The sequence below is a fragment of the Brachyhypopomus gauderio genome, chromosome 5 (genome assembly GCF_052324685.1).
Source record: "Brachyhypopomus gauderio isolate BG-103 chromosome 5, BGAUD_0.2, whole genome shotgun sequence".
NCBI lineage: Eukaryota > Metazoa > Chordata > Actinopteri > Gymnotiformes > Hypopomidae > Brachyhypopomus > Brachyhypopomus gauderio.
The window spans coordinates 32,095,587-32,109,621 of NC_135215.1; the positions used below are offsets into that span (position 1 = coordinate 32,095,587).

General features: G+C 45.4%; 1 protein-coding gene across 1 annotated transcript in view; it reads left to right on the top strand.

Moving 5' to 3' along the window:
- nell2a (neural EGFL like 2a) overlaps positions 1-14,035 on the top strand; it is a 61,254-nt gene that overhangs the window by 45,820 nt on the left and 1,399 nt on the right. Inside the window, exons 16-18 of the mRNA XM_077007159.1 lie at positions 8,820-8,960; positions 9,065-9,258; positions 10,583-10,759. Of these exons, the coding sequence (XP_076863274.1) occupies positions 8,820-8,960; positions 9,065-9,258; positions 10,583-10,759 (512 nt within the window). The remainder of the gene's footprint in view (positions 1-8,819; positions 8,961-9,064; positions 9,259-10,582; positions 10,760-14,035) is intronic.

Below are 14,035 nucleotides of genomic sequence, written 5' to 3' on the forward strand. Positions count from 1 at the left end.
ACATGTTAGGGAGTCGTGTATATTAGGTGTGGGAGTCATGTTAGGGAGTCGTGTATATTAGGTGTGGGAGTCACATGTTAGGGAGTCATGTATATTAGGTGTGGGAGTCATATGTTAGGGAGTCATGTATATTAGGTGTGGGAGTCACATGTTAGGGAGTCGTGTATATTAGGTGTGGGAGTCATGTTAGGGAGTCGTGTATATTAGGTGTGGGAGTCACATGTTAGGGAGTCATGTATATTAGGTGTGGGAGTCATATGTTAGGGAGTCGTGTATATTAGGTGTGGGAGTCATGTATATTAGGTGTGGGAGTCACATGTTAGGGAGTCGTGTATATTAGGTGTGGGAGTCATTTTAGGGAGTCGTGTATATTAGGTGTGGGAGTCATGTTAGGGAGTCGTGTATATTAGGTGTGGGAGTCACATGTTAGGTAGTCGTGTATATTAGGTGTGGGAGTCACATGTTAGGGAGTCGTGTATATTAGGTGTGGGAGTCACATGTTAGGGAGTCGTGTATATTAGGTGTGGGAGTCACATGTTAGGGAGTCGTGTATATTAGGTGTGGGAGTCACATGTTAGGGAGTCGTGTATATTAGGTGTGGGAGTCATATGTTAGGGAGTCGTGTATATTAGGTGTGGGAGTCATATGTTAGGGAGTCGTGTATATTAGGTGTGGGAGTCGTGTATATTAGGTGTGGGAGTCATATGTTAGGGAGTCGTGTATATTAGGTGTGGGAGTCATATGTTAGGTAGTCGTGTATATTAGGTGTGGGAGTCATATGTTAGGTAGTCGTGTATATTAGGTGTGGGAGTCATATGTTAGGGAGTCGTGTATATTAGGTGTGGGAGTCATATGTTAGGGAGTCATGTATATTATGTGTGGGAGTCATATGTTAGGTAGTCGTGTATATTAGGTGTGGGAGTCATATGTTAGGTAGTCATGTATATTAGGTGTGGGAGTCACATGTGAGGTAGTCGTGTATATTAGGTGTGGGAGTCATATGTTAGGTAGTCGTGTATATTAGGTGTGGGAGTCATATGTTAGGGAGTCGTGTATATTAGGTGTGGGAGTCATATGTTAGGTAGTCGTGTATATTAGGTGTGGGAGTCATATGTTAGGGAGTCGTGTATATTAGGTGTGGGAGTCATATGTTAGGGAGTCGTGTATATTAGGTGTCAGAGTCATACACAGTGGGTTGCCCGTGCTACTTTTGAACCTTTCCTGGAGTCGTGATCTGTACCTATAGGTCATGGGTTAAAGTTCTCCGTCACTACGACGGATTTCCGTCATTTGATTTTTTGGGGGGAAAATTCCGTCAAATCATAATAAACCACACACGCGCGTGCTATCTGTTTTGTGGCCAAAATATGATTCTCTCACTGGCGCTCTTCAGCACGGGATGTATATATATATCAGGGGTACTCAACTGGCGGACCGCGGTCCGGATCCGGACCCGAACGCAGTCCTGTCCGGACCCAATCTCATTCCTGATTAACTGGATACGGACCAAAACAAAACCGTAGCATTTATTTCAGGGCTATTGAAAAAACACTCCGTCACGAGGGTTACGTTTGCTACCCCGCTCAACAACTTACGTCCCCCCCCCCCCCAACAACTTACGTTAACCACCCCCCCCCACCCCCTTCTCAACAACTTACATTCGCCACCCCCGCCGCACCAGACCTCGGGTCACAGGTATCTGCCAAAATTGGACCGCGGACAAATTTAGTTGAGTATGCCTGATATATATGCGCGCCGAAAATGACGTAATCGCGGTGGCTCCACCCGTGCGCGAGAGCCTCGCGCGCTGGCAATTCGCGAGGTCGTGCACCTCTTGAATTTTGTAACTTCGCGCGCGCCACGCTTCAGCCCAATGTACTAATAATTAAATATTCATTTGTTCATTCATTTTGAATATTATAATGGCATGTCCATACTATAAAGTCACTACATTTCAATTTTTATTTGAATTTGTAGTGAAATATAGAAGTTATGGTTATTTATACTGGATAATCTCTCCACCGATCACTGACTTTTCTTCATTTAGCTTTAATACAGTCGGAGAAAATAGTCGCATTTCTTCCATTTAAAATGTCAACTTTTTATTTCTAAACCAATTTAACATGGATGGTGTTGTTCTGTTTGTATTTAAAAGCTCTATCCAGTGGTGTGATTTAATTTGCCATTTTTGGATATTTAATTTTTTTGTAACATATCTACTTAAAGCAGGTAATCTTACAACTTATGTTTTTGCTATAGTGAATCTGATAAAACCAAGAGAGCTTCATACCTTTTAAAACTCACCAGGATTCATTAAATTTGACTTGATTTTTAAATAATTTTCTGGAGGAGGACCCCCAGATAACTCCATTATATAAACATTTATGTACATTTATTGCTCAGGTGTTGCATTTTGTTGCTTCATAGATTCTCTCTTCTGTCCTTACACAGGCTGTTTAGATAAATATACTTTATAAATGTGTTTATTATGTAGAATTAGGCAAAAGAGGCCTTGTCCCAACTACACCACATTGTCAGTAATTTACATTTGGCAGACGCCCTTATCCAGAGCAACTTACATTTTTATACAAGTGAGTAATTGAGGGTTAAGGGTCTTGCTCAGGGGCACCTCAGTCATGGCCTCAGGTCTGGGAATCGAACCCACAACCCTCCGGTCACAAGACCAGTTCCCTAACCGCCAGGCCATGATAATTACTGGCATTGTCTTTTGCCAGGAAAAATTTTCAGTCAAATGAAAATTTCTTGCTTTAACCCATGCTATAGGTAACAAAGCCACAAACAGACAGTGATGCCGGTAACGCGTTACTTAGTAACGCGTTACTGTAGTCGGACTACTTTTTTCAGTAACGAGTAGTCTAACGCAACTACTATTTAAAAACTAGTAGTCAGATTAAAGTTACTTATCTAAAACATAGTGCATTACTATTTCTGCATTTCAGGGGGAACGTAGGTTATTCATTCTTATTTTTTGGCTACACGTTTCTTACGCGGTTACGTCATCTCTGCTCTGCGGCGCCAAAGTCAGATGGAAGGAGAGGTTCGCCTTTAGCAGCTGGAAATACAGGCATTATTTTGATTTTCTTTCGGCTAAGGATGTCAACATTAAGGTCCGTTGTACACTCTGTCCTGGCGACAGAGTGCTGTCTACTTTCAAAAACACAACGTCAAACCTGAAAAATAAAAAAACCGGGGGTTGGCGGCGAACGTAAATTGTTACCGGGCGGGGTGTAAAATGGACTAAATTCAGTATTATATCGCGATCTATCGATCGCCGGTGGTTGGCGCCAGATCGAACTAGTAACTCCTTGAATTATAGATGTGGATCAGAGGTAAATAAACTAGATTTTTTATTTCAAGAAAAAGTTTACAAATGCCAGTGTCATTTTTGATGTTCCGGTTAAAATACATGCCAATAAAGTGAGTATTGGCAGAACTGGTAGTCATTTTCATGTTATAGGGGCGGGGGATCAGCCTCTGCTGAAAGTAACTAAAAGTAATCTAACTTAGTTACTTTTAAAAGCAAGTAGTCAGTAACTTAACTGAGTTACTTTTTAAAGAAGTAGTCAGTAGTCAGATTACTGTTTCAAAGTAACTATGGCAACACTGCAAACAGACCCTCTCACCTATCACAAGCTCACCTGTAACCAGTGGAGGGGGATCGGCAGGGACCGGCATGGACCGGCAGGGACAGGTCCAGACATCCTGAGATGGGCCGAGCATGCGGCACCTCCCACAATGCCCACATTTAGATTAGATTCCCACAATAAACTGTTTCTTAAAAAACATGCTCTAAAATTTCATGATATAGTTGATTTACATATTGCACAGATAATGTATAAGGCAGAAAAAAATTCTCTTCCTAACAGTATACAAAAGTTATTTGAAATCAGAGACAACACATATGAACTTAGGGAAACAAGTAGATTTAAAAAAATAAGAGCAAGGACTAATATAAAAAATAGATGTGTATCGGTTAGGGGGTTAACTTTATGGAATAGTTGCAGTAAGGAAATGAAAATGTGTAGTTCAGTAAGTAAATTCAAAAAAATGTACAAGAGTAAAATAGTAAATTCTTATAAACTTGTACAGTGATTATTTATGGATTAGGTGATATTTACTTATTCATTTATTTATTATTTATTTTAATCTTATTTTGTGACTTGGCTTTGGTATACAAATTGTGAGAATGGCTTAATGTAAAAAGGGTAGGTAAAATAAGCTACAAGCTTCAACCTATACCTTTTCGGTTATATGTATTTTGCTGACAGGTTTATTTATAACTGAGGTTGTGTTGTTGTTTTGTTTGTTTTGTTGGTATATATATTCTTTTTGATTGTGGAGCACATAACCGAAATAAAAACTTTTCAAACTTCAAAAAAAAAAAACTTCAATGCCGCAGGAGGACACGGGAGTGTGCGTGCATGTTAGCGAGCCCTGCAGGGTCCTGCACAGTAGCTCATCGTGCACCTTGCAGCAGGCCCCGCCCGACGGTGGCGTGCGAGAGCATTGCGTGACATGACGCTCTGCCACACACGCAGTGCTCTTCCACGCGCAGGACAGTTGCGGGTGGTGCTGAGGGGTGGGGTCCCAGAGCAGAAGGAGAAGAGCTACGGGCGGAGGAGTTGACGTGACGTCTCATAGGGCAGAGACTCCGAGTCAGCACATGCGTGTCTCATCTCCTCTGTCGGTTTTTCTACATGGAGGGGAATGAGTCTCAGACTCGCTGTCTTCATCCTGGAGCGGGGGCAGCATGGCCGTATGTCGATTTTAAATTCCAACCGCCTCTGTGTTCTGCCAAAACTCAAAGTCCACCCACCACAAAGAGCACGAGAGATTTCATCAGAGCAGCCCAGCGGGAGTGCCCTTTAAAAGAAAAAAATGGTTTCATCTGCAGTATTTCTGTTGAGCTCGGCCCACAGCTGTGAAGATAACGAGGGTGTTTGGGTGCTGTTTGCTGGGCGTGCTTGACGCAGCCCGAACCTGTTTTATGCCTGTGGTCCTGTACTCTGTTCTGTTAATGGCATTAGATGTTTGATGGTAACCTTTGTAAAGAATGAACAAGGATGAACTGTGTTTTACATAAAGTTCAGATTGTGAATTGTTGACAATGTTTGAAAAACACAGTAATGGTTGATGTTGCAGTGGCTTCGGTTAATATGGCTCGCACATCAACAGATAGAGGAATTAGAATTTCATGACTGTCGCGTCGAGAGAGTGTTTTTTTTTTTTTTGCACTGGCCAGCTGATGCAGTTTCATGGGACGTTAACCACGCACACCGCAGGCCTGGTGAGAGAGGAGCTCACACAGCGTCTGCCTCGTGGGTAGTGATCCTTCAGGGCGCTAGCCGGACCCTCCAGGGCAGTGGGGCGGAGTGTGTGCTGTGACCCAGCTGAAGCCAAGTTACTGTGGCGCCTCCATCCACCTCCACCTGCTCCCCGTGGGACTTCACCTTCAGCTGTGCCGAAGAACTTTGGAAGGACTGCAGATGAAGAATGCAGATGGCACCAGCTATAGGCGCGCCAGACTGGACCGCAGCAGAACGCAAGGAGAGTGTCTGAACTTACAAATCGAGTGTGCTGTGATGTGATGGAAGATCTTTGAAGATCATGTTTCAGTAATGGAATATGAGGAGTATCGGAGGAAACGTGCTCAGGAGGTTCTGATGGAACTGATCAGCAGTAAGATGCAGACATTCAAGAGTGAAGTCACATGTTCAGATACACCAGAGTTGCGGTCCCTGTAGGCTTTACCTTTATGTTCTGCGTTTTGTTCCGTTAAATAGTTTTCCTGGCTGTGCTCCCAAATAAAGCGATTTAGGACTTCTTTGAAGTGCAAACTGATATGGTAATATGACTCATTACAACTGCAAAAATGCAAAGGAGAAGAATACATTAGTAATAGTTAATAGGCAGCAGGTAATTTTTGCTGCTGAAGCTTTGTACTAAAACTTCTCTTGTGTAACATTGATGTGGAAACAGACTTTGTGCCTAGGACACGGTGCTGTATTGTCAGGCTTGTGTAATAAATCTCCATTACTAAAAGGCGTGGCCTCGGGGCGTGGTTGGCCTCGGGGCGTGGTTGAACTTAGGGGGTGGTTGACCATAGGGCATGGTTGACCTTGGGGCGTGGTTGAATTTAGGGTGTGGTTGATTATAGGGCGTCATTGGCCATGGGGCGTGGTTGAACTTAGGGCATGGTTGATGATAGGACGTGGTTGGCCTTGGGGCGTGGTTGAACTTAGGGGGTGGTTGACAATAGGGTGTGGTTGGCCTTAGGGCGTGGTTGAACTTAGGGGGTGGTTGACAATAGGGTGTGGTTGGCATTAGGGCGTGGTTGAACTTAGGGGGTGGTTCCAAAACTCCAATGGCGCCACAGCCTCCATAGCTGGCTCACAGCAGCGGGTCGAGCAAGAGTGTGTGCTGACGCGGGACGTCGGGACTTAAGCAAAGTCATTTTCTGGATGATGAGGGCAAGCTCATGTGTGGCAGCCATAATGAACCCATCCCAGAGCTAGTGAGAGTGCTTCATCATCCTAAGACCTCTCTGTGACTGCTCTCTTAATAAGCAGCTTGGCCCTCTGCCCACTAATACCAAATGACACATTATTTGAAATATGATGTCCTGTAAATATTAAAGCTTGTTTGTGTGGGTCAGTATTGAATTCAGGTGCAGTCCATTATAAGAAGTGCACTGTGGTTGTGCATTGTTGTAGACGTGGTGAACTGGTCAAGTGATCACATCTGTTCTGATTTCTAATGGAATTAGCTTTGGGATTTATGGGTGATCTTCAAAAAACGCAACGTTAATGTGGAAAGTAGGAAGTTTATCTTATGTCATCGACTGCAGCGGTGGACTGTAATTAAGTGTGTGCAGTCTGTTACTGTGGCCAAGATCCTGCTCCTTTTTCTTCTATTGTTGCTTTTCCATTTCTGGACTCTGCATTCCAGTATGTGTGTGCTGGGGTGTGTGTGCTGGGGTGTGTGTGGGATGTGTGTGTGTGTTTGGGGTGTGTGTGCTGTGGTGTGTGTGGGTCGTGTGTGTGGGGCATGTGTGCTGGTGTGTGTGTGTGTGCTGGAGCGTGTGTGCTGGAGCGTGTGTGTGGGGCGTGTGTGTGGGACATGTGTGTGGGGCGTGTGTGTGACGTGTGTGTGCTAGGGCGTGCGTGTGGGGCGTGTGTGTGTGCTGGGGTGTGTGTGTGGGCGTGTGTGTGGCGTGTGTGCTGGGGCGTGTGTGATGGGGCGTGTGGAGCATGTGTGTGGGCCATGTTTGTGGGGCGTGTGTGCTGGAGCATGTGTGTGTGTGTGTGTGTGTGCTGGGGCGTGTGTGTGGGGCATGTGTGTGGGGCGTGTGTGTGACGTGTGTGTGCTAGGGCGTGCGTGTGGGGCGTGTGTGTCCTGGGGTGTGTGTGTGGGGCGTGTGTGTGGCGTGTGTGTGTGTGTGTGTGTGTGTGTGTGTGTGTGTGTGTGTGTGTGTGTGTGTGTGTGGGGCGTGTGTGTGTCCTGGGGTGTGTGTGTGGGGCGTGTGTGTGTGTGTGTGGGGGGGGGGGGGGGGGCGTGTCTGTGTCCTGGGGTGTGTGTGTGGGGCGTGTGTGGAGCATGTGTGTGGGCCATGTTTGTGGGGCGTGTGTGTGTGGGACGTGTGTGTGTGTGTGTGTGGGGGGGGGGGGGGGTAGACACACAGGCTAGACTGAAGAGAACACAATGTGCTGCCACTGTCTCCACTTTAAAGCTCCCCAAACAGCACAGTGCACGTGTTAATTAGCTGATGTACTTTAATCTTTGTGGCTCTTAGATACAACAGCAACAGTGAAAACTGAAAACACTGACAGTCTTGGATGTTCGTCATGGTCTGTTTACTACTGATCATAATATACATGATTATAATATCAAAGTAATTTATCGGGCTGCTTTAACAGATCTGTGTACTCAGTGAGTAACATTAGAATCTTGACTGAAACTGAGCAGGAAGAAAACACCACATCAGAACCATAAACACTGTACGTCTGATACATAACTCATATTATAATTCAAATCAACAAGTATGTGTTGTGTCAGTTTGTTTTAATGAAGGTCCACTTTAATTGATATATTGATATACAACCAACATAATTCCTTCCTTTACTCATGTTGTGTACATGTCTTTCTGCTTAAGCATTTGAATTAATTAACCTTGTTAAGTATCTAGTGAATTATGATTATAGTATGTTTTACATTTGTTGTACTGCAGTATTTAGAAGGAGCAGTTTTCCTACATACAGTCATCACAGCAGACAGAGCAGCCCCAGTGACACACTCCTGTAGACAGAGCAGCCCACATCTCATATTCCTGTAGACAGAGCAGCACACATCTCGTACTCCTGTAGACAGAGCAACCCACGTATCTTACTCCTGTAGACAGAGCATCTCACGTCTCATACTCCTGTAGACAGAGCAGCACACGTATCATACTCCTGTAGATAGAGCAGCCCACATCTCATACTCTTGTAGACAGAGCAGCCCCAGTGACATGCTCATACAGACAGAGCAGCCCACGTCTCATACTCCTGTAGACAGAGCAGCCCACGTCTCATACTCCTGCAGACAGAGCAGCCCACGTCTCATACTCCTGTAGACAGAGCAGCCCACGTCTCATACTCCTGCAGACAGGGAGAGTGGTGTGGAGAGCACTCAGTGAGACATACAGGGCCCTGTAAGGCAGCCACTTGGACAAACGCCTGTTCAGTTGGAATCATCACCCAAGTTGCTGAGTGGTTATTGGTTGCTCACACTGTAAAGACACCTCTCTTCGCCCCCCATAGATATAGATGAATGCTCCGAGGGCTTTGTGGAGTGTGACACTCATGCTATCTGTGTAAACTTACCTGGCTGGTACCACTGTGAGTGCCGTGATGGATACCACGACAACGGCATGTTCACAGCCAATGGAGAGTCTTGTGAAGGTAATCCAAGCTGCATAATCTACTGTCCTATTTACCAAGATTAAAAAACAGATTCAGGGAAGTTTTTCATGATGAACTAATCCTCCCTCTCATCCTTGATCTAGATATAGATGAGTGTAAACTGGGCAGAAGTACCTGTGCCAATGACACCATCTGTTTCAACCTGGACGGCGGGTACGATTGCAGGTGTCCCCATGGACACAACTGCACTGGCGACTGTATCCACGACAACAAGGTGAAACACAATGGTCAGATCTGGGTCTTGGACAACGACCGCTGCTCCGTCTGCTCGTGCCAAGTGAGTGAGGAATTGTGGGTAGGATGGAGGGTTGGCTTTGATCAAACACTTGCAGCCATGCACAGCCAAAGCGTGGTGTGTAATGAACTCAGATGGTTGTTGTGGTCTAGCTGTAGTCTAACCCCTGTGGTGGAGCTGCTCTCTCGTTTGCAATAATCAATTGTCATTTTGAAATAATTAGCTTTAGATTTATAAGTGGAAGCAGCAGTAGACCAATCGTTTCTGCCCATCCATACATACTGTAATGGTAGGGAAAGGGAATACTTAATAATTCATATGTAAAAAGAGTTTTTTAATATTTTAACAATTTTGTATCTGTGGGTGGAAATGACAGCACTCCCTTAAGTGCTGGGTAACGAGGGAAGTTAATTGCTCCTAATTTGACGTATGCTTTGAAGTGTTTTAAGAATAGTATTTCCATTAACTTGCTGACCTCCATAAGTTCCCCTGGTCACGTTCAATAATTAAGTCTTTAATTGAAATGTTTTCTTGTGTTGGAAGGTGTCATGGAAGAAGACGGGCTTTTAGATATGAAATAATCAGCCTACCAATTAGTCACTTCATGGTGAAGGACAGAGTGAGAAAATAATCTCTAATTAGGTGACTCATTTTAATTGATTTGAAAATGGGGAAACTGTCAGTCAATATTAGCTTCTCTGTGGATGAATGAACAGAAGCACAAACATGTAATTGTATTTGTGAAGTGGAAAGGTTTTTTTTTTTTTTCTTCAAGATCTACCGGTCACTGAGTGATCAAGGTTATATCTGCTTGCGGTAACAGATGAATTTATTCTTTCAGGACCAAAGCAAATCCCTGATACAATGACCGCCCACTTCATGAGACACATAGAGATTAGAAACTCCCTGCAGCCCGTCCACTCCTATGCACGTGTTAGCCACACACACAGCCTCTTACTCAGAGGTCAGTCTCAACAACAGCACTCCTATTGGCTGGATATCTGTAGGCGTCAGACGGTTCTCGGGCCATGTGGAAATGCCAGCAGCAAACCCACAGCAGTGTCAGTGTCCGTGCTGTATTAAGGATGGTCCTAGATGATGTCCAGCGGTCCTGCCCAGTGATTTATGGAGTATGTCTATGCATGTAATGGTACATCTATAAAATGCACCCGTGAGATCTGTGCACCTAATAAAATGATCAGTATAAAGTCAGTGCTTCAAAAAAGTGCTTGTTGCCTGTATGCTCTGCATATTTCAGATGTGTCCCTTTGACCTTGACGGCTCAGCATATACTAGACACACACCCACACAAAAACATTAGCACACACATGTTTACTGAGGTTATGTTGTGTGTGTTGGTCTTCAGGTGGGACAGGTGATGTGCAGGCGTATGGTGTGTGACTGTGGGAACCCCACTGTGGACCTGTTCTGCTGCCCAGAGTGTGATCCACGCCTCAGCTCACAGTGCCTGCACCAAAACGGCCTGCTCACCTACGCCAGTGGAGACACCTGGACCGAGAACTGCCAACAGTGCCAGTGTCTGGTGAGAAAAGCAAGCATGCGTTCATACACACACACACACACACACCGACTGCTTCATGGTGTTACCTTATTAAATGAGACAAAGTCAGAACTGTGATAAAAAATGCATAAAAGCATAAAGCAGCCAGTTGTGACAGTATCTGAGGAGAGACACGCACACATATAGTAACACATACAGGTCTGAAGGTTCATTATCTGAACACGGGTTTTAGTTTTGTGCTAGACTACTTTCACAGTAGTGGAGACTCTTTCTTACAATTCATATAGTGTCATAATCAGGACCACGATGAATCTGTGCCATGAAGTCTTGTCTCCTCTTCAACCTGCTGACACAGACCAGAGCTGCATTAACACACTGATAACCACCATGTCGATCGGTTACATAGGACACAGCTCAAACTCATGTGACTATAATGATTCTTTACACCATTTGTAGACAGCTTTATTTAACAGCTTTGATACAGCTAGCCATAATTTTGCTTAAAGCCAGTAGTTATCATTTTGGCCACTATCCAGCTGAAGAACATAATATGACACTTCCGTTAAGTAATCAAACACTTTCTTGCCATTAGTGGGCGTGTGATGGTAATCTCTGCAGAGCAAGCAAAGCGATCGTCAGCGTTGCCTTCATTCATTCCTCATTGCATCACTCTCCTGCTTTCCTCCCCTCCGCTGCCTCCACGCCCTCCTGCGGAGTCAGAAAACAGGAAGACACTTCTGCACTCCTCTTTTTGTGATGAGACACCTCACTCCCGCCCCCCTCTCATCACAGCTGTTTCCCCCAGCCCGTCCATATGTTCATCAGATGCAAATGCCTTACTTGTCATTCATGAGGGAGAGAGCTTCTGCTCTTCAGGAAAACGAGGGGATGCAGTGTGCTTGTGGCGTGGCTCCCTGGAGGGTGGGTGCAGTTCCCACACATCACCTGTGCTCTAGGCTGCCAGGAGCCGCCGGGTGGAGGTGTGTCTGATGTTTTGTGCTTGCGAGCAGATCAAACACAGCGGAAAACCCTCAGACCCCTCTGCAACCCTCACCTCCTCCCCCAATCACACACACACACACACACACACACACACACACACACACACACACACACACACACACACACACACACACACACACACACACACACACACACACACACACACACACACACACACACTTGAGCACCTTTTCAAGTTAATTCTTACCATGGTATGTCACAGCCCTCTGTGTCTTAAACATTAGGATATGAACACACAGAAGTGCAGCAGGAGGGGTGTTTCATACACAGGAAGCTTTTGTTCATCTAGAGATGTTCCTGCATGGGTTCTCACAGGCAGTAAAGGCAGACGGAGAGAGCGAGAGAGAGATTTTAATTGTCATCTCAGCGGCAGGACAGGAGAGAACAACGAACAGGATGAAACGAACTGCGGGATGAAAGGCGGAGGAAGACAACAGGGTGGAGAAGAGAAAGGAGGCAGGAGGATGAGGGTGGATGAGAGAGCAAGACGCAGATGAGGGAGAGAGAGTGAGACAGGTGCCCGAGACAGGAGAGCAGAAAGAAGGGAGGGAATGAATCAGAAAGCAGGGGCACGCAGGTGAGAATGAAAAGGGAATAAAATATAGAACAGGAGAGCAGCCCACAGCTTCTCGGGATGATGCGCCTCACCCAGGCCGTGCGGAGGGGGGGTGTGGGGGGGTGCTCGCCCTCCCCCGGAGCCTTCCAGCTGTCGCCCTGTCACCCTCGCCCCGCACACACCCCTCCTCCTGATTTTCTCCTGGGAAGGAGACTCTCCAGGTTGCGTTCTGGAGAGAAATCGTCCCGATGGAAATGACTGAGAACATATGGGCGAATGGTGGTAACCATATGGGACGGAGATGAGTTAGCACGGTGCAGAGAATCCTCCGCTGTATTGGTGTACGGTGTCCACTGAGCCGGCACTTTCGTGAGGACACCGTGCAGTTGTTCCTTCAGACAGGTCTGTGCACGCAGGAGTGAGTTGAGTGACAGAAACTTGTTCGCAGCACAGTTGTGCCATGTTTCTGTTGTCCTCTTTCATGAATGACCTGTTTTTAAAAGAGCAACTCATATATTGATATCATTATATATATTTGAACACCCTGCCACTTTGCAAGTTCTCCTACTTGGAGGGGTCTGATATTTTCATCTTAGGTACATTAGGTTAGGTCCATTATGAGAGACAAAAAATCTAGAAATCACTATATATGTGAATTTTATGCTCAATGGTACTAAAGGCAGCACTGAGTAGCACTACTGCTATTTTTCCAGTGTGTATTTAAACATCATTTTTACTTTAATTAGAGAAATCTCAGTATGAGCAGGCTGAAATTAGTCTTAGTCAGCTCTAAGGACAGAAATCTAGATTGATTTTCCAATGAAGAGATTTTAAATGGATCTGTAAGGTTGAGGTTCCACACACACACACACACACACACACACACACACACACTTGGCCTGCTCCAAACCAAAACCAGGTCACTCAAGATAAAGGTCAATAAGGCTGACGCAGTAAGTTCCAGTATGGAGCCGGTAGCACCTACAGCTGAATGTGTGGCCTCCCTTAGGGTGGAGGGTCTGGAGTAGGTGGTGTACCTAATAACCTGAGCATTAGCGCATAACATGATATCTGACTCCTTATATACGTAAACGTAATCACACACAAACGTCCAGCACCTCCACAGGCTAACATACATACTACATACTAACAGACATACATAATTCCTCTCTCTCCCTTCCTCTTGCTTTCTCTTCCTTTGTGCTGCAGCGGAGTTAGTGTTAAACCTGCTAAAATGAAAGTCAGGCAGAGTTAAATCGCTGCGCATCCTGATATATAACGCTGGCTGAAACGAAAACCCTGTATTGGAAGGACTTACTGACTAGCACGAGGCTAGCAGTAAGGGCTTACTGAGACTAGCACGAGGCTAGCAGTAAGGGCTTCCTCCCATACTTGGTTCATATGAGGAATTAGATTGGGGTATTTGCTCCAGAGAGTCAGAGGTTATTCATAAACGCCACACTGTAAATATATTCTTAGTTTTGATGCTTGGGACTGGTTGTGTGAAATATGACCTCAATTAACAGACAGAGAGCGAGCTAATCTGCAATGCTACAAGGGACGTAGCACGGCTGTTGTTTGTGGAGGAGAGTCCGAGTTGCCCGGGGCAGGCTAGGGTCATCTTCATTACAGAGGCAGAGACTATTACACTGAGGTTATTGCTGCAGTGTAGTTTGGGGCTTCAGAAACCTGATCCCCCTCCCTCTTGACAAGCGTTG